Source organism: Delphinus delphis, chromosome 6 (assembly GCF_949987515.2).
Source record: "Delphinus delphis chromosome 6, mDelDel1.2, whole genome shotgun sequence".
NCBI lineage: Eukaryota > Metazoa > Chordata > Mammalia > Artiodactyla > Delphinidae > Delphinus > Delphinus delphis.
This window is the reverse complement of record NC_082688.1, coordinates 99193432-99213873: the sequence shown is the minus strand read 5'-3', so window position 1 is coordinate 99213873 and position 20442 is coordinate 99193432. Positions and strand designations below refer to the sequence as shown.

The window sequence follows — 20442 nt, the reverse complement described above, 5'->3', positions numbered from 1 at the left end:
ATCTTGTCGCGGGGCGGAAGTGAGGTCGGTGGGCGGGGCCGAGCCACAGTATTTATCCGGCGGCGCCTGACTCCCCTCCGCCTTCTCTTCCCGGTTCTTCCCGGAGTCGGGAAAAGCTGGGTTGAGAGGGCGAAAAAGGAAGCGGGGAATGGTCTAGGTCACGCACGCTGCAGCGCTTGGGGGGTCTTGGCCGGCGGCGTGAGGTGGGGGCGCCAGCTCAGGGGCTGGGGGCCGGGTGGCCGCCTGGACGCAACGTGGGAGTTCGCCGCTGCGGAGCCTTGGGGTCGAAGCTTGGGTTGGGGCGGGGGACGCGGGGGAGAGAGCGAGACCCCGACTCAGAGTCAGGGAGCTCCGGGCTGGGCCGGGCCGAGCCTCGACTGCCAGCTCGCTGGTGACCTTGGAGTGGTCACTGCACCTCTGGGCTGCATCCTCGCCCTTGTTCGGGGGTCCTTTCCCAGGACTCCTGGTGGGATCCTGGGGTTGGGCTGTGGGCATAGCGCTGGAGCAGCTGCAGCGGATGAATCGGGTGCCTAATGGCACCTGCCCTGGACTCGTGACTGTGGGCCCTTGTATGCACTCTTGTTCCCACCCTGGAACCTGAAAAACGAAGTTTGTTCTGTTGGTTCTGAGGGACAGATTTAAAGAACTTTTATCGTGACTCCGACATTTGTAATTTAACATAAAAAAATGTCCTTTACTGTCGTTCCCTCCACCCCCAAACCATGTAAAAACCGTGTAACTTTACAGATAGCTTGAGGGAAGGAAAACATTTGTTAGAATTTCACACAGACTAACTATTAAAACTTCTGTAATATATTACAATCCCCCTCACAGAGATTTCACATTGTACCACAGTTTTGAATCCTCCCTTTTCAAATAACGTTGCTTTGTTGTTGCATCAAACGACTGCATAATTCTTGGGTGGCTATGCCACGATTTGTCTGTGTTCCTGTTTGGACACTTAAATTGTTTCTTTTCCCTATTGTAAATACCACTGTAGTGAACATCTGGTGCCTTTAAAGTTTTTGCTTCTGGATAATATTCCTAGAACAAATTTCCAGACTTCTGATAACTGGCCAAAAGAAGACGTACTTTATTTTTTTAAGTAAAATTTATTTTGAGATAATAGTAGATACACGTGCAGTTGTAAGAAATAATTCGGAGATCCCAAGTACCTTTTACATAGGTTCCCCAATAGTATCATATTGTAAAACTATAGGACACTATCACAACCAGAATATCTACATTGGTAGGAAAAATACAAGACATTTCCATTACGACAAGGATCCTCTAGTGCCCTTTTACAGCCACACTTCCCTCTCTCCCACACATCCCTGGCAGCTGCTAATCTGTTCTCTATCTTATACTTTTGTTATTTCCAGAGTGAAAATCATTCAAAGATGGAATAATACAATATGTGACTTCTTGGGATGGCTTTGTTCACTCAGCGTAATTCCCTGGAGATTATCCAAGTTGTTGCATGTATCATGCACGTATAACTAGTTCATTCCTTTTTATTGCTGAATATCCATGGTTTGTTTAACTATTCATCCTTTGAAGAACATCTGGGTTGTTTTCAGTTTGGGGCTATCACAAATAAAGCTGCTATGAACACACATGTACAGGTTTTTGTGCAAGTTTTTCTTTCTCTGGGATAAATGCCCACAAGTGCAATTGTTGAGTTGAATGATAGTTGTATGCTTAATTTTATCAGAAACTGCCAAGCTGTTTCCACAGTGGCTTGTACCATTCTGAAGGTGCACATTTTATGGTTGTTCATCCATTTTGCTGAATTGCTTTCAAAGGGTTGTGTTGATATGCATCACCAGTAAGAAAACGTATACATAAATGTATGTCATATATAAGAATATATATAACATTTTGCCACATTGTTTTGAGTATTGGCTCTTAAAATTTTTTAAATTGTTGTCAATTTAATAATATATTAATATTGTGTTGGTTTCTAAACCAGACTTTTTTCAACTTCTTTTCTCCATATTGGTTTTATATAACTAAACCTAAACAAAGGAAAACTCTTCCTGTCCCTTACAGAGCTACGCATAGCAGCTCTTAGCTTCTGACTGGGGCACTAGATAAAACTGCTTTGATTTCATTCTCTGGGCTTTGAGGTCCAGCAGCTTTCTAGCAGCTCCTAGGTTTTTGTTTTATTTTGTTTTTTACAAAGATACTTATTCATTGTAGAAAATTTGGAAATTTTTAAAAAGCATCCATATATATATAGAGAGAGAGAGAGAGAGAGAGAGACACATATACATAATGGAATACTACTCATCCATAAAAAAGAATGAAAATTTGCCATTTGCAGCAACATAGATGGACTTGGAGGGCATTATTGCTAAGTGAAATAAGTAAGATGGAGAAAGATAAATACCGTATGATATCACTTATATGTGGAATCTAAAAAACACAACAAACTAGTGAATGTAACAAAAAAGAAGAAGATTCACATATATAGAGAACAAACTAGTGGTTACCAGTGGGAAGAGGGAAGTGGGGAATGGTCAATCTGGGAGTAGGGGTACAACAGTAGGTACAAACTATTAGGTGTAAAATAAGCCACAAGGATATCTTGTACAACAATGGGAATACAGCCAGTGTTTTATAATAACTGTAAATGGAGTATAATAACTATAAATGAAGTATAACAACTCAACATCAAAAAAAGCAAACAACCCAATTGAAAAATGGACAGAAGAACTGAAGAGACATTTTTCCAAAGAAGAAATGCAGATGGCCAACAGGCACATGAAAAGATGCTCAAAACTACTAATTATGAAAGATGCAAATCAAAACCACAATGAGATATCACCTCACACCTGTCAGAATGGCTATTATCAAAGTCTACAAATAACAAATGTTGGCGAGGATGTGGAGAAAAGGGAACATTTGTACACTGTTCTTGGGAAAGTAAATTGTCACAGCCACTGTGGAAAACAGTATGGAGGTTTCTTAAAAAACTAAAATTAGAACTACCACATGACCAGCAATTCCACTCCTGGGTATATATCTGAAAAAAAAAAACACTAATTGAAAAGATAGGTGCACCCCAATGTTCATAGCAGCATTATTTACAATTGCCAAGACAAGGAAACAAACTAAGTGTCCATCAAGAGATGAATGGATAAAAAAGATGTGGTATATATACACAATGGAATACTACTCAGCCATAAAGAAGAACGAAAATTTGCCATTTGCAGCAACATGGGTGGACTTGGAGGGCATTGTGCTAAGTGAAATAAGTCAGACAGAGAAAGACAAATACTGTGTGGTATCACTTATATGTGGAATCTAAAAAATACAACAAACTAGTGAATATAACAAAAAAGGAGCAGGTTCACATATATAAAGAACAAACTAGTGGTTACCAGTGGGGGTGGGGGAGGGACAATATAGGGGTGTGGCAGTGGGAGGTACAAACTATTGGGTGTAAGATAGGCTCAAGGATGTATTGTACAGCACGGGGAATGTAGCCAATATTTTGTAATAATTGTAAATGGAAAGTAACCTTTAAAAATTATATCAAAGTTAAAAATGGAAACATTTTATATATGGTTCTATAATCTGCTTTTTTCTCTTAATATACTATAAACATTTCTGAGTTATTAAATATTCTAAATTATGGTTTTTAAAATTTATTTATTTTTGGCTGTGTTGGGTCTTTGTTGCTGGGCGCAGGCTTTCTCTAATTGCAAGTGGAGGCTACTCTTCGTTGAGGCACGCAGGCTTCTCATTGCAGTGTCTTCTTTTGTTGCGGAGCACGGGCTCTAGGCACGCAGGCTTCAGTAGTTGTGGCTCCCAGGCTCTAGAGCACAGGCTCAGTAGTTGTGGTGCACAGGCTTAGTTGTTCCACGGCATGTGGGATCTTACTGGACCAGGGCTCGAACCCATGTCCCCTGCATTGGCAGGCAGATTCTTAACCACTGTGCCACCAGGGAAGCCCTAAATTATGGTTTTTAATGGCTAAATATTATTCCAAATTGTTGTCTTACATCATACTTTACCAGTTTCCTTACTGCAGTGCTTCTTGGATTTCCGCAGCACTTTTCAGGCCGAAAGGACAAGAGGAAAGAATACTTAAGCCTTCTACCTTTTACATTTTGGGGTTTACTTCCTAACAACAATTATTATCATCTCCCATTAAGAGTACTCTCCAGGGCTTCCCTGGTGGCACAGTGGTTGAGAGTCCGCCTGCCGATGCAGGGGACATGGGTTCGTGCCCCGGTCCAGGAAGATCCCATATGCCGCGGAGCGGCTGGGCCCATGAGCCATGGCCGCTGAGCCTGCACGTCTGGAGCCTGTGCTCCGCAACGGGAGAGGCCACAACAGTGAGAGGCCCGTGTACCGCAAAAAAAAAAAAAAAAAAGATTTCGCCTTCCAATGTCGGGGCTGCAGGTTCAATCCCTGGTCGGGGAGGTAAGAATCCACATGCCTTGCGGTCAAAAAACCAAAACATAAAACAGAAGCAATATTGTAAGAAATTCAATAAAGACTTTGAAAATGGTCCACATCCCAAAAAAAAAAAAAAAAATCTTGAAAAAAAAAAAAAGAAAAAGAAGGGTGGATTGTTTCCAGGTGGATTGTAACTGTAATTTAACTTTGGCACCATTGATGTAAAAGCCATCTTTGCCTTGCATTTTCCTATGTCTTCTCTATAGGTTCTTTCCTATGCAACTCTCTAAATAGAGTAAGTGTGGAGGGAAGCCCTTCCAGCCTGGCAGGAGTTCACGTATTCAGTATGTGTTGTATCTTGCCATGCTGTGCCCAGGGGTATTCCATAGTTCTTATGCTATGCTGGTCCACTTCAGGTATAGTTTAGTGACTATTCCAGTACCTTCATTCTATCTGATTAGTCCTTCCCCTTCTCATTTCACTTGTGATTCTTTCTTCATTGTTCTTGATCTTCCCTTGAAATTTCTTCTGCCCCTCCAACGTTTCATTAGTGTCTCTTCTAATAGCTTTTCAGAGTCCTTAAATATAATTCGGTATCTTTCCATGTCTTAAAGTTGTTACATATTTAAGTTTAAAAAAGCTAAAAAAACATATTATATTCTTTAGTTGAATGAATACTCAGGAATGTGTCCAGATTTTAGAATTAATGTTCTTTAGTAAATTTGAAATAGGTGACTGGTGAGGGTTGTAGGAGGTCTAAACATAATTTTGAACAAATAAGCACTGAGAAATCCACACAGTTCTCATAAACAGTCACTGCCCTCTCCTGTCATTGTCGACACCTGTAAATGAACAAGGTGGTTTTTATAGGCTGTCTGGATGTGTCTGCATTCATTGGCCCCTGAGATCTCCACACGTAGTTCAACCATGGGGAAACAGACGTAAACATTTTGAGTCTAAAAAGTGCATGAGCAATGTTAAGACTGTAGATTTTTTTCACTTACAGACTCATTCTCTGTTACCTCAGACTCTATATTTGCTCTGTGCCCTTCTACCACGAAGAACCCAGCCTTTGTACTCAGACGTGATTTGACTCTAGCTTGACTCCTTATGGATCGAGTCTCATTTCCCACTATCCGCCTTTGAAAATGGGGTTGATAGATCGACCCCTCGAGGTCGTTGTGAGAATCGCATGCCTAGCACTGTGTCTTGGTGCTTAATAGACGCTTTTGTTATAATTGTAATCATAGCTTAGATATAATATTTAACATGGCAACTTCCAAGCATGCACAAAAGTGGAGACCATAGCTTATTGAATCTCAAAGTGCCTGGCTTCAATAATTATCCACCCATGCTGATCTTTCATATACACACCCCATGTCCCCCCGAGATTATCTTGAAACAAATCACAGATATGATGTTATTCATCCATAAATATTAGAATGTGTATCGCTGAAGGATATTCTCTTAAAAGAACTTAAGAGAACTAAAACATTATCAGAACTAATAATTCCTAAATATTATCAAAGATCCAGTTAGTATTCAAATTTTAACTGCTGTGAAATCAGTATCCAGATAAGGTCCCTTTATATTTATTATACCTCGTAATATTTTGCTGGAAAAAATAATTAAAGCGTGGGAAGAGATTTTGCTGCAAGAATGTCCCTTGCAGTGTTGTTTAGAATGGAGAAAAAGTAAACTAAGTTAATCAGAGGAGATGGGAATTGGCTCCAAAGAAATAGAACATATTTAAATTTAAAACAATACTGTAGGGAATTCCCTGGTGGTCCAGTGGTTAGGACTTGGTGCTTTCACTACCGTAGGCCCAGGTTCAATCCCTGGTCAGGGAACTAAGAGCGGTGTGGCCAAAAAACAAAAACACAACTGTAGAAAGACTATGTAATGAACAGAAAAAGTATTGGTAAGTGAAAGAAGCAGGTTATGAAACAGTATTTATACTTTCTATTTTTGCTAATAAAGTATATATCATATACATCTATTTCTGAATGGTGAGGAAACCAGCAATTTTAATTCTCTCAAATTTTAGAATTAATTCTTCTCGTCTTTCTACAATGATCACGTATGGCTTGTGTAATAAAAAGTTATTTAGGGCTTCCCTGGTGGCACAGTGGTTGAGAGTCCACCTGCCGACGCAGGGGACGCGGGTTCGTGCCCCGGTCCGGGAAGATCCCACATGCTGCGGAGCGGCTGGGCCCGTGAGCCATGGCCGCTGAGCCTGCGCGTCCGGAGCCTGTGCTCCGCAACGGGAGAGGCCACAACAGTGAGAGGCCCGCGTACTGCAAAAAAAAAAAAAGTTATTTAAAAAAAAAAATGCAGCCAAAGTGCATCTTGGCAGTTGTTTGGTTTCATCCGGAGTTAGTTATATTTGGCTCATCATGCTTTCTTCTTACCATGTGTTTTCTCATGTGATCTGCAGAGAAGTCCTCTGAGGCAAGAGGAGGCAGGAGCTCTGAGAGGGTTTGCGTCTTCACTTGACACTAGCGCCCAGCTCCACGAAAGTGCATTCAGATAGCGACTGTTCTCTGCTTGGGACACGTGATCTCATGCGGTCTGTGTGCCATCCTGTGAAGGTCGGAGGTGGGGGTGTGCTGAGACTAGCCTTCCTTTACAGATGGGGAAACTGAGTTGCTGTCCATAGGTGGGTTGTAGGGCCAGGTGTCGGTCCAGATGTCTGATGCTGGCCATGACCATGAGATGACACGGTGCATCTCTTTGGAGTTTCAACTTCTCAGTGTAGGTGTGTGAGGAGCGGGACCTACTCATGTTTGGCCAAGGGAGGGCTTAACCCTGCCTCGGTGTAACACCCCACACCGCATTGTGAGGTTCAGGATCTGACCAAACTTGCCCGGGTTCTCCATGCCCATTTAGGGTAGGATTGGCTTCTGCTGTCTTTGCTTTCTGTGAACTGTTCACTTTCTGTCCACTGTCACCTCCTCTAACCTTTGCTGCCGATATCTGCAGCCTCTGAGTCCCTCTCAGGGAGTGTCCCTACACTCAGCTCAGGCCTCCTCCGGCTCTCTGAGGCCCTCACCCAGGGCCTGCCTGCTGTGTCTGCTGTGTCTGCACCAAGACCTCCCCACCTTCCACCACGCTGCTGCTTCCACCTTCTCCTCTTGCCTGCGCTCCCCCTGCTCTCTGGAGCTGGTCCTCACTCCTTTTGTGCATCCACATCTGTACCCTCAATTAAGCTGTATACGCCTTGTTCTCTAATTGGGTCTCTAAATGCCCATCTTTTCTCCCCTAAAAGGCAGTGGGCTCTTTGCAGGCAGGCACGGTCAATAATGATGGTGATGATAACAGCTCTGATGCGTGACTGGGCACATCTGGTAGATCAGCCAGAGCTTTGAGATTTAGGATGTGATTTCTCATTCAGTGATGACAACAAACCTGTGTTATTATCCCACTTAACAGATGGAGAAACTGAAGCTCTGAGAGGTTGAGTAACTTGTCCAAGGTCACCCAGCTAGAAAGTGACAGAGCAAGAATTTTGACCGTATCTGTCTGACTGCAAAGCCTGTGCTTTTCCACACCGTACATACTCTTTGTCACTGTTGTTTGCCTGACTCAGATTTCCTTGAGTGTTATTCATGGTGGCATGCTCAGGGTCCTCATTTCTGGGTGGCAGAAAAGCTTCCTGTTGTTAAGACAGCAGATAGGAATCTCTCTGGTCAAGGTATTCAGGGCTTGGCTTCTCTGAGCCCAGGTGGTTGGCTGGGATGAGAACACTCCAAGCTCTGTGTGTCCCTCCCACCCCCACTTTCTTGCCTCTGCTCTTCCTTCACTGCCCCACAACTTCTTTCTCTTGTTTTTTTTCCCCCCCCTGGGGAATTTAAGTAGCCAGACATTCTCCCTTGACTGTCAGGGGGCCCTGGAGCTGCAGGTCTGATATCTCTTGACTGAGTTGGTAAGAAAATGGAGCCACAGATCAGCAAAAGGCCCTGAGGAGAGAATCCAGACTGTAGGCAGAACCCCCCTCCTGCCCGCCTGCAGCTCACATACCCCATGTGAACCCTTCCCCTTCACAGCCCCCCTTCCCATCCGCCAATCAGAATCCTTGCTTTGGAGCTCCTGAGCCCTTAGGCTAAGCCCCACCCCTCTCCCAGCATCCTGAAGTTTAGGGGCTGCCTTCAAGTGAGAGATTTCCAAGCAGGGGTGTGCTGGAGGGACTTCGTCTGAGGGCAGCTTGTCCTGGAAGAATGGGGGAAAGGTGCTCACTGCCACTGTCTCCAAGGACATTGGTGTAGCTCCCTGGGAGACCCTCTGCCCTTTCCCCCTCCCACCAGCCCAGGCGAGCAGGGACCAAGCTTGCTTATTGTCACCTGACGCTGGGCAGCCACTGATCCCATTGGTGGAGCCAGATTCGGTCTGGCTCTCTCGTTCTTTCTCGCCTTCTCTGCCTCTCTCTCCTCCACGCCGCCGCTTTGATTTCGCTCGTTTCTCTCCTGGCGCTCGGCTGGGAACATCGCCTCTCGGGGGGCAGCAGCGTTGTGCTGCAGAGCCAGGGAGGAGCTGCCTGCGGGGCATGGAAGAAGCCTCCTTGGCAGCTGAGAGAGGAGCCAGGGGAGCGAGAGAGCGCTGCCGCCTTTGACCCAGGCATCCAGCTGCTGCCCCTCAGCCTGGGGAGACTGTCCACGCAGAGGTCTCTCCCCTCCCTCCCTTCCAGATCTTCCTCTGCAGAGCCCGGTGGAGCCAGGTGAGTGTCCTTCCTCCCCAGAGCATTGATCCAGCTGTCAATCCCGAGAGGGACTCGGGTGGCCAGGGACTAGGGGGCGCCAGGGTCCTGCCACTGCCCGAGGTGCCCACCTGGATAGCCGGGGCTGACGACCTTGTCCCCTTTCCCCCAGGCCCTTGGCAAAGGGGTTCACAGCTGGATCCAGTCCCTGGGGCACCACAGTCAGCCCATGACCATTCTGCAGCAGTCAGCGATGCCAACGGGGACAGCGGGCTGGGGGGATGCCTCCCCTCTGGCGTGTGGCGGCTGTTCTGAATGGGCATGGGCCGGGGGTATCGGTGTGTTCAGCAAGAGTACCTGCTTGCCGGGGAAGTGGAGGCTTGCTTGCGTACATAGTTCTGTCTGCCTGCACTTATGCTCACGCGTGGTGGGTCTGGGAACATACATGTACATGTGAGGTCCGTGGGGGGGGATCAGTTATCTGAGCAGCCTGGGGGCTGTGTGGGCGGGGGTTGGTGTGAGGCAGTATATTTATGGTGTGGACATCTCACTTGTCACGCGTGTGGGAGTTCATTTTGTTGGGGGGCTGACTGCATGCGACCAGAGGGTTTCTACGTGGGGAGGCACAACTCCAGAGCAGAAGGGGGATGGAGGTGGGGAGAGCGGGCAGAAGCCTCTGTCCGTGGGCAGGCCCGCGTGCGTAGGTGCGCAAACCTGTTGGCATGTGAAGGATCAGGGCTGGCGGAGCCTGGCGGAGCCAAACGTGTTTTCAAAGTCTGTGGCTTTGAGCCTGGAGGAGCCATGAGAGAGAACGCCAGAATATGGGCAGAGGTTGACGTGGATGCGAATGCACACATGTGTGCAGGCAGGCGGAGGGGTAGCGTGCCTCTGTGGAGGCGGCACTCATGCATGTTGGTGCCTGTGGCCTCCTTTCTTCCCCAAATATGGCTTGTGGGAAGGCGTGTGTGCCTACGTGTGTGTGTGAGAGCCTGCGGATGTGAACATGCGTGGGTCTGTGTGGAGGTGACAGCTTGTGGAGGGACAACTGTGGGACATTCTTAGAACGTGGAAGGTGGCGGAGGGTACCTGAGTGCGTAGGTGAGTGTGTGGGACGAGGATGTCTGAGGAGGTGTGTGCAGCCGTGTGTGGCAGGTGTGGGTGGGCATACCCAGTGCATCTGTGTGCGTGCGTGTGTGCCTGCCTGTGTGTGGGTGTGTAAATGCTTGTCTTGGGGTGGATTACACGGGACCGTGGGTGTTTCTCAGGTGCTGTCTCAGCTTGTCCCTCAAACCCTGCCCTTCTCCATCATCAGGGCTTGGAGACCCGGGTGCACGCCCATCCTTGGTCCACTCGGCTTCATTGTTCTCCCAGTGTCACTCACTGCCTCCCCCCAAGCTAGCATGGGGAAGTGATCTGAGCTCTCCTAGAACTGGAGAGAGGAAAGGAGGAGCCAGGTCCTGGAGACCCCTGCCACCAAACACGGCTGCCCCTGCTGCCCCTGCCTCTAAGAAGACTGAGGAGTACGGGGACAGGAATAGGTGTCTACCCACAGGCTAGGCGTAGACTGTGTCCCATGAGGGTGGGAGGTGGCCACTCAGGCCCTCTGGGGTGGCTGTGTGTCTGTGTTGGTGTGCGTGGGTGCATGTGTGTGTGTGTGTGTGTGCATGTGGGGGGCACACATGTGTCTCCCGGGGGGAGCTCCTCACTGGGAGCCCGAGGGATGGCAACTCCCCCCCTGCTCCACACCTGTCCCCGGGAATTACCAGCTGGTTTATTATCATACAGTTGTTTCTAGACACTGATTCCATTCTGTTTGATTTCGGGGTGGACCTGGTAGCACCCCTGTGCTTATTCACCATAGGATTCCCCATACGCGAAGCCACTGGCATTTGGCTGAATTTCACAACAGGCAGGCACACACTTTAGGGTGGGAAGCTAAGATGAAACAAGGATTCAGGTGACATCCTGGGACAGGTGAGGGCCATCACCCATATCCTGCTCCCTGTGCTGGCCGCCCAGGCAGCCCAGAGATGCCAGTCTCCGGAGCAGGCTTAACTGACAGGAAAGTGTGGGTTGGACCTTCTGGGAGCTATAAATAGAACTACCTGCTTTCGAAGGCACAAGGTGCCCTCACCCTTAGCGCCTGGGTGAGGAAGAGGGCAGGGGGAGAAAAGGAGATGACACTCCAGAAATCTGAGGTGTGCTGGGCTGAGCTTGAGGCAGGCATGAGCTCTATGGGGTAATGAGCACACGCCCCAGGACAGAGTCCAACCACATTCACCTTCTTGTCCCAGAGACAGTCACTTCCCCTTCCTCTCACGCCCCACCCTGTTCCCCGGAGCTCCCGTGAGCCAGGCCAAAGTCAAGGCCAGAGTCAGCTCGTCCTATAGCTAAAGCACAGTTGAGAGTAATGGTGGTGTGGTCCTTTCCCACCTGGAACAGCAGCCAGGGGTAGAAGCAAAGGAGTGAGAGACGGAGCAATTCCTTGAAAAGGAAGGATGGAAGGAGGAAAAATAAAAAGCGGTAAAACCACGTGCACCTGTGCACACACACACCACATGTGTCACACACACACACACACAAGGGGACACAACCTTAGCTTCATGATAAAGAGCTTGGGCCCTGGAATCAGACAGACCTGAGTTCAAATCATTTTGCAGCTGTGTGACCTTCGACATCTTAGTACCACCCCCCACCCCACCGACCTCAGCTACTTCATCTGTAAAATGGGGATAATCATGGTACCTACCTATTGTGAGGCTTGCATGAGATGACGTTTGTGAAATTATTAGCACGTAGCTGGCCTGCAAGAGATGCAAAGGTAAAAACTAGTAATTTAAGAGTCAAGCGACAGAGGATCTGCTGAAAGAAAAAGAACGAGAGTTGAAATGTTACAGGTGGAAGAGAACCGTGGCCCCGCTGTCCCCTCCCACGACCAGTGGATTCACGTCATCTCGGTGGCACTCGTACTCCCAGCCCCGAGTTGTGGTGGCCCTTGCTGAGTCACCCCCAGGGAGGAGGGGCCTGAACCCAAGAGCCCTGGCATCCTGGGCCTCTTGGCTGCCAGAGCCCCCTGCCTGCCTCACCCTCACACCCTGCTCCCGGTGGGGGCTTCCTGCCACTCCTCCACCGCCTGGCACTGCTCTCTCCACCCCACCCCTTTCTCTTTTCACGCCTGCTGGCTGAGGGCCCCCCTCCTTGGCTCCATCTGCTGCAAATCTGTCCTGCCCCACGTTTGAAGCATTCCCACTGCCTCCGCCACCTGTCAGGTGCCATCTGCTCTGCAGACACCTCCCAGGAGAGCCAAGAGCCCCCGAGGGGGCCACCCCAGCCCACCTTCGGCCCCACCCCTCCAGTCCTCCTCGTGCTATCTTCCCATCAGATCTGATGAGGCAGGTGCAATCGATGGCTCCTCAAGGTTCCACCTTGCAAGTGATGTTGGGAGCAAGATGTTCTAGAAGATTCCGTGGCAGGGAGGGAGGTGCTGAGTCTTCCTCTCTCCTCAGTCCACACAGAAGCCAAACCAGTGGGGAGCATGGAGCTGCTGTCCACGCCCCACAGCATCGAGGTCAGCAACATCACCTGTGACTCCTTTCGCATCTCCTGGACCATGGAGAACAGTGACCTGGAGAGGGTCACCCACTACTTCATTGACCTGAACAAGAAAGAGAATAAGAACTCCAACAAGTTCAAGCACCGGGTGAGTGCAGGGTGCCCAGAGCGCCTCCTCCGAGCCCCTGCTCTTGAAGGGGGCAGGATAACAGAACGCCTAGAGGGGACAGTTGGGAGTCAGAGAGGCCCGACTCCAGTCCAGCTCTTACTGTGTAATCTTGGGCAAGTTGTTTAACCTCTCTCCTCCACTGGTAAAAAGGGAATAATAATAATGCCAGCTTGGGAGAGGCTTCATTGAGGTAATTGTCTGCGTGGTATTTGGCTTCGGCCCAGCACACGGCAAACACCATCATCGGCATCACGACTGGACCTTCACATGGGATGGGAAAACCCAGGGTGCGGCCACAGATGCCACACCTGGGGATGGCGTCTCAGGGGTCCGACAAAGCCCCCGACTAAGAAAGCAGCCTTATTGTTGACCGGTGGGCAACGTGGGCCACGAACAGGGTTGTGCCCGTTTGCTTGGTCCTCAGGCCCCTGTGATCCTCTGTGTCCCCGACCCTCTGGCCTATTCTTTGCTGGGTTTAGAAGAGGGATGGCGAGTCCTGCACTGGCTGGGATGTCCTTCCCCTGGGTTAGAGCCGGCGTGGGGGCGGGTGGGAGGAAGGCTCCCATCTTCTCAAGCTGGCAGAGAGGCAGGGGGAAGAGTGAGGTGGGAAGAGCTGGTTCCCACGACGACCGCATCGTGTGGGTTACTCGCCTTCTCTCTCTTTGGAACTGGCTTTCCAATCTGGGTGTCTTTTGGCAGGCCAGTTGCCACGGTGACGTGACTGTTCAACACCACCCCCTTAACCCTCCCCCCCAAAGAAGAAGGCATATTTTCCCTTCCTCCCTGGCTTCTCAGCATTTGCCGTTGCCGTGGAGACGGCACTGCAGTGTGCAGAGCTCTCGAAGTCTCCCTCGGAAAAGAAGGTCTCGCCGCCCTCAACTTTGCAGGCCTCCACCCCAGTGGTCTTTCTCCTCAGTTCCCAAGAGAACGGGCATCGGGGGTTAAGGGCGTGGAGGCCAGGGAGTGTCTGTATGGCCTTCCCAATGGCCACTGCTTGCTTCTGCGGGAAAATGGTGGCCAGGGCACCGAGCCATTGAATCCCCGAGGCTCTGGCTCTCCTCAGCAGGAAGGCGGCCATCTGGGGGAGTGGGAGGTCTGGGGGAATGCCAAGAGTGGACGTGACCCCCAATCTGACTCTAGGCTCTCTGTCCGCGCCCCATTTCTCAGGATGTCCCCACCAAGCTCGTGGCCAAGGCTGTGCCGCTGCCCATGACGGTGAGAGGCCACTGGTTCCTGAGCCCCCGCACGGAGTACAGTGTGGCAGTGCAGACCGCCGTGAAGCAGAGCGACGGGGAGTACCTCGTGTCTGGCTGGAGCGAGACGGTCGAGTTCTGCACTGGGGGTGAGGCCCTGCTGTCCGGCTGCTTCAGCACATCTGGTTTAGTAATGGTCAGGAGGGGACTTCCTCTTAACCCGGCATGCACTTAGGAACACCTGCTGTACGCAGGTACCATGCTTTGGTCAACGGGGAGACACCCATGGATGAGACCCACCCGTGCCCCCGCAAAGCCTGCAGTCTGATGCAGGAGGCAGATGCGAGCACTGCTAATTACATTGACAATACCTCTTCCAGAAAGGGATGGAGTTACTTTTCTGGCTTGGGGCAAGCATAAGTGGGGGAAAATACACATAACATAAATTTACCATCTTAACCATTTTTCAGTCCAGTAGCGTTAAGTACATTCACATTGGTGTGCAATCCATCTCCAGAACTTCATCTTCCCAAACTGCAACTCTATGCCCCTTAAACAACAACTTCCCGTTCCCCTCTCATTCCACGCCCTGGCAACCACCCTTCCACTTTCTGTCTCTGTAAATTTGACCACTCTCGGTACCGCGTGTGAGGAGAATCACACAGTATTCGCCCTTCTGTGATTGGCTTATTCATTTAGCATCATGTCCTCAAGGTTCATCCATGTTACAGCATGTGTCAGCATTTCTTTCCTTTTTAAGGCTGAATAACACCCCATTGTGTGGATGGACCATGTTTTGTTTATTGATCATTGGTTGCTGGACACTTTGTAGGACAATCACATTTTCTTTGTCTTGAGCCTCCACGTAGGCTGGGAAAACCGTCCCACAAACTCACCTATTACCTTGCAAATTCCAACATGAACAAATACTGGGCTTCTGCGTACTTGCTCACTGATGACCCAGGATCGGCCCCATGATATTCCATTCTTTTGGTGCCCACGGTGAGAACTGCCCCAGATCTCCCTCTGTCACAAGGAAGGGGCATGAACATCCTTAGCCCCAGGCCTCGGAGGCTGCTGACTCCATCCTCTGCCAAAGTCTGTGCCCCAAGTCTCCTTGACCTGCCTTTCTCTTTTGACTGGTGTTTTTTTCTTAGCTCAGCTGCAAAACGCCACTCTCTGGAGGTGCTCCTACACCTTGCAGGGAAAGCCTCTTGGTTTACCCCAGAACTCTACATGTAGTGGGAGGTCATGCAAACTGGGGAGCTGGGGATGGCTGCAATTCAGTTCCTCCTCCTTTGGTCAAACCCAGCACCCTGGCCAGGGCTGCATCAGCAAGGAGGAAAGGGCACCTCTTCCTACTTTGCAAAGGCACCGTCTAGGCTAGCAGCAGCCCTGCCTGGGCTCCACGGCCCCAGCCTCTGGCCCTGGCCCAGGGAGTCCAATTTGACTATGCTGTTTCCAACCTTCCCCCTTTCTCATGGGATGCCCCAGACGCTGGTCTGCCTAAATATTCACCTTGGTTCTCTGCAGTTTCCTCCTGACTCTCCACCTGAAATTACAACTGGCTTCCATGCGGTGGTGTGGGCAGCCTCCTAGCTGGTGGATTTGAGGGGCTCTCCCCAAAGGACCTCAGATTGTCTCCTCTCAGTCTTTTGCCTCTTGGTCCTCTTTTCACACGAGGATGGTCTGGGATCATAGCCTCTGGGGCCCTCGCTGTACATGACTGTATAAACTGGGCAGCCCTCTGCCCTTTTCTGACGCAGAGCCCTGAGCCTCTGGCAACAGGGCCCAGAGGTGACAAGGAGAGACAGCATCCAGCTGCTCATGTTCCCAGCCAGGCCAAGTGGTCTGTTCCTAACTGGTCCAAGGTGCTGTGACTGTCTGGTCTCCCCTGCGCCCTGACGACAGAGGTGGGCCGGCGTTCACGGTATGCAGTGGGTGATCTGTGGGGCAGGCTGCGATCCCCCGCTTGGCCCTCGACTGACCCACCTGGACTCTTGCAGATTACGCCAAGGAGCACCTGGCCCAGTTGCAGGAGAAGGCCGAGCAGATCGCAGGCCGCATGCTCCGCTTCTCCGTCTTCTACCGCAACCATCACAAGGAGTACTTCCAGCACGCCAGGTACGCCTGGGTCTCTCCTTCCTGCCCTGGATCTGCCCGCCGCCCCAGCCGTCTGACGTCACCCCCACCCTGTTAGTTGCCAGATCCTCCTCTGGAGTCCTCACCACCCTCATAACCCAGGCTGGATCTGGGGGGGATGTTAGGCTCCAGGGAAGGAGAGGGCTCTCAGGATGGGGCTGCCTGGGGCACCACGCTAACAGTCATGAGTGGACGAGGTCCTGGCTTTGATCCTCCTTTTGGAGAGTTCCTTTCATTGGGTTCTAGGGTTGCAGGTCAGCTGTCCCTCCAATTCAGGCCCTGGGTCCCAAGGGAGGTGGTGAGGGGAATACAGAGTGAGAGGATCCTCAATACGAAGGGCTGTGGTCTTCCTACTGCGCACTGGGAAACCTGGAGGCTCCGGGGAAGGGTCTCAGGGCGCCCTTTAAGGTGGTGCCGAGGGACTGGAGAGGAAATCAGAGGATGAGGCTTGCTGAGCCCCGCACCTGTCACCCAACCAGAGACGCTTCAATTTAATTGCCTCTGGCAAACCTCAGAGTCTATCAGGGGAAGTACAGACAGACGGAATATAATAAGTATGTGTGATTGCTGAGTAAAGTTCGGTGTCCTGCACATAGTAGGCAGTCAAAATTTTGTTGAATGTAAGCGCTTGCTGTTCCTGGAAGGTTTTGGAGAGGAGGGGACACCTGAGGGATGATCAGAAGTTTGCCAGGCCAGGTGGGAAAATGTGGGAGGGGCAGCCCAGGCAGAGGGGAGAGCACTGCAAAGGCACAGAGGCAGGAAAGACCTGGGGTGGGGTTCCCGCTGGAGGATGTTACCGGTTACCTGTGCGTTTGGGGGTGTTGGGAGGTGGGGCCCGAAAGAACAGATCTTTATGGCGTTGCTTTTTGTGCAAGTCCCATCAAAGGGTTGTAAGCTGGGGAGTGGCGCGTTCAGATCTCTCCTCCGAGAAGAGGTGGGCTGGATCAGCCCGTCTCTGGGGCCCTCCCTTCTCTTGCATTCTGGAATGTTCTATTTGTGACTGGTGGAGGCGGTAGCTGGTAGGAGAGCTGGGAGCTGGGCTGACACCCTTCAAGGTTGCATATAGCAGCCAAGCCTCAGTCCAGCTAACCAACGGCATTTTCTCTTCCCCTGGGCCTTTCCCCCCGCCTGGGGTGGGCAGGACCCACTGCGGGAACATGCTGCAGCCCTACCTGAAGGATAACAGTGGCAGCCACGGCTCCCCCACCAGCGGCATGCTCCACGGGGTCTTCTTCAGCTGCAACACGGAGTTCAACACAGGCCAGCCCCCGCAGGACTCCCCCTACGGCCGCTGGCGCTTCCAGATCCCTGCCCAGCGCCTTTTCAATCCTAGCACCAACCTCTACTTTGCGGACTTCTACTGTATGTACACGGCCTACCACTATGCCATCCTGGTGCTGGCCCCCAAGGGTTCCCTGGGGGATCGCTTCTGCCGTGACCGCCTGCCCCTCCTGGACATTGCCTGCAACAAGTTCCTGACCTGCAGCGTGGAGGATGGGGAGCTGGTCTTCCGCCACGCCCAGGACCTCATCCTGGAGATCATCTACACCGAGCCTGTCGACCTGTCCCTGGGCACCCTGGGGGAGATCAGCGGGCACCAGCTCATGAGCCTGTCCACTGCTGACGCCAAGAAAGACCCCAGCTGCAAGACCTGCAACATCAGCGTGGGCCGCTAGGGACTTCTGGGGAGCTGGGGGGCTAGGGAGAGATGGCAGGCAGGGTGGTGATGGGTGGCATAGGTGCAGGGAGCTGGCTTTCTCTCCCCTGCCGCCCTGCTCCCTCCATGCCATCCATCTCCCTCTTCCCTTCCCTTCCCTTCCCCAGGGCATTGGAGGCAACGGAGGGTGGTCCCTTGGTAGGCATGGCCCACCCATGCCTGGTGGGGCTGGGAAGGCTTCTTAGCCTCAGCAGGTTGGTGGGGAGTGGGGGGGCGGGTGGCTTTCTAGAGACTTCCCTTTTCCTCTGGTTTCCCTGCCCTGCTGTTTCTTGCCTCATCCCAGGCCTCCATCTCAGGAGACCTGCCGCCTAGGGCTCTCCCGGGGAAGCCTTCCCTTCCAAGGCCCACCTGTAGCTTGCCTGCCTCCGGAGGTGAGCCGAGAGCTGTGGGCGTGATCTTCCTCAGCCCCACCCCCTCCCGCTCAGGGCCAATCACAGAATGCCCCTCCCCGTGAGTCGGGCCTGGGGGCTTCCCACCGCAGGCCCGACCCTCTCCCTCTATAAATAGTCTCCTGCACCGCTGTGACCCCCCCCGCCCCCATCCCGCCCCCACCCCACCCCCTGCTTCTTACCCCGAGGCACCCTCTTCCTGCACGGGGAGGGCTGTGCCTCCCCTTCTCCACCTGCCCTCTAGGAAAGGGCCCTCTTTTTCTCTTAGCTTCGGGGGCACCTGGCTGCTGGTGTTTCCCCTTCTTCCGTCTGGAGATGGTGTAAATCCCGGCGTACTTTCTCCCTTGCTCAGAGTGCTGGGTCTGCAAGGGCAGCCGCTGGGGTCGAGGAGGGGGCAAGAGACCCCTGAGACCCGGAGGGACCCCTTCCTCAGCCGGGAGTGGGCGGCCTCACGCCGGGGGGACCCGGCGTGGAACTGGAAGTGAGGGCGTTCCCCCAGAGCCCTGGCACCCCGCCTGGCTGCGCGCTTGCTCGCTCGCTCTGCCGCGGCGCCGCCACTGCCCTGTGCCTGTGTGTCATCTGGACTGTGGCTTCCCTGCCCCGCGCCCCCTCGCGCCCCTGCCCACTGGCCCTGTCGGGTACCCACCGAGAAGCTAGCCTATTGGCGGAGAGGCCCTTCCCTGGGGAGTTCTTGGTGAGGTCTTTCTTGGGCCACTCAACGTTTTCACCTCTTTCCTACTTTTGTACGGGTCATGGGAGTGGTGAGAGTGGACCCTGGGGACAAGCAGACTGCGTGGGGTGACGGGGAGAGGTGTCAGTTAAGGCAGGCAGCTGTTTGGGGGATGCCAGAGGTGATGTCAGGTGGTGGGAAGCAGCCCCCAAGGTGACAGCCGGATTTCTGCGATGAAGGACAGAAGTGGGCAGCAGGCCAACAAGGCCATATCTCAGTGAGTGGGCAGATAGGACAGCTGGTTGCCTCTTCTGTAGCCACAGGGAGTGGTGTGGTCAGCTGTCTCCGTGGCATGGATCAGGGCTGGGGGCCGTGGGAGATGCATGGAGGAGAGGACGTGGGCCCCAGGCCCTTTCCCCTCTGCTGAGGGCAGCGGAAAAGGCCCGCTGCCCTCCCCTGGCCTCGTGTTTGCCCTGGGCTGGGGGCACACCCGCCTGTGTGCTGTGCTTGCGACGTGCATCAATAAACCACCATGGCCTGAGAGCCCCGCCTCTCCTTGGGCTCTGGGAGGGGTGGGGTGGGCAAGCTGTATAGTCACAGAAGAGCTCCAATGAGGATGCCCCCCAGGACAGGCCACCTGGAACCATCAAGGTTGTTCCACATCTCACTGTGAGAGGCAGGGCTCCGAAAGCAGAGCCACATCTCCAGCTTGGAAAGGACTTTGGAGGTCAATTTGGCACTACCATGCACTCTGCAGATGGGGAAACTGAGGCCTCCTAGGGGACAACCTGTAGCAATCTGGAGGCCTAGCCGAGGTCCACAGGCCCCCTGTTTGGAGCCCTTCCCACTGCAGCAGCCTACCACTGCATCAGACTCAGATGTCACTGAATTTCCCTCCCCCAGAGCCCGAGTGTCCGCTCCCCAGCAGGGCTCCTCGTTTGCAGATCTGAGTCACCTCTGCGTCTATTATTATGGACTTATTAAAATGATCCTCTGCTGGAGTGGAAAAGCTCCGGAAAAAACAGAGTCACCTCCCTGACACTGCCTGGCTCAGGGCCAAATGAACATGTGTCATCCAAAGCTTGGGGCACAGCCTCCTTGCACTAGGAAGGAAAGCTGAAGGTCAAATGTCACTTCCTGAGGGCCTACTATGTGCCAGGCATCCAGCCAGGTGCCTTCACGCACATCAGCTCCTTTAGTCTTCGCAATGTCCCTGCACCGTATGATTCCCATTTAACAGGTGAAGAAACTGAGGCACAAAGAGGTTAAAAGGCTTGCCCGTGTCTTACAGCCAGTAGGCAACAATATCCAGGATTTGATTCAGAAGCTAGAATCCTTCCAGTTCACTGCCCTGTCTCCCCAGTGTATGCCAGGGACCACCTGGGACAGTAAGACAGGGGCGGGTCAGGTCTCAGACACAGTGGCCCACCCCAGGGTCTCCTCAGAGCTTCTGGGGGACCATGGCCATGCCTAGTTCCCGAATAACACCAGGGGGGGCTGTGGAGCC

At 52.0% G+C, this 20442-nt stretch overlaps 1 protein-coding gene across 2 annotated transcripts; it reads left to right on the top strand.

Moving 5' to 3' along the window:
• Positions 1 to 8572: 8572 nt before the first annotated feature.
• Positions 8573 to 19498, top strand: PHYHIP (phytanoyl-CoA 2-hydroxylase interacting protein). 2 transcript variants are annotated; one of them, XM_060013562.1, is made up of 5 exons: positions 8573 to 9124; positions 12610 to 12803; positions 13992 to 14166; positions 16024 to 16141; positions 17301 to 19498. In XM_060013562.1, exons 2-5 carry the CDS (start codon positions 12639 to 12641, stop codon positions 17833 to 17835), a joined length of 993 nt encoding a protein of 330 aa, XP_059869545.1. In that variant the 5' UTR covers positions 8573 to 9124; positions 12610 to 12638; the 3' UTR covers positions 17836 to 19498. The 2 variants fall into 2 exon arrangements, with proteins under 2 accessions (XP_059869545.1, XP_059869544.1); XM_060013561.1 differs by lacking the exon at positions 8573 to 9124 and adding an exon at positions 9882 to 10014.
• The last annotated feature ends 944 nt before the right edge of the window (positions 19499 to 20442 follow it).

What these genes read in the sequence shown, in the direction of transcription:
- PHYHIP (XM_060013561.1), top strand. Translation starts at nt 9,945, where the DNA reads ATGCGAATGCACACATGTGTGCAGGCAGGCGGAGGGGTAGCGTGCCTC. An exon ending in TGGAGGCGGCACTCATGCAT is followed by an intron (nt 10,015 to 12,609) that starts GTTGGTGCCTGT and finishes CTCTCTCCTCAG; the next exon opens with TCCACACAGAAGCCAAACCA. An exon ending in CCAACAAGTTCAAGCACCGG is followed by an intron (nt 12,804 to 13,991) that starts GTGAGTGCAGGG and finishes CCCATTTCTCAG; the next exon opens with GATGTCCCCACCAAGCTCGT.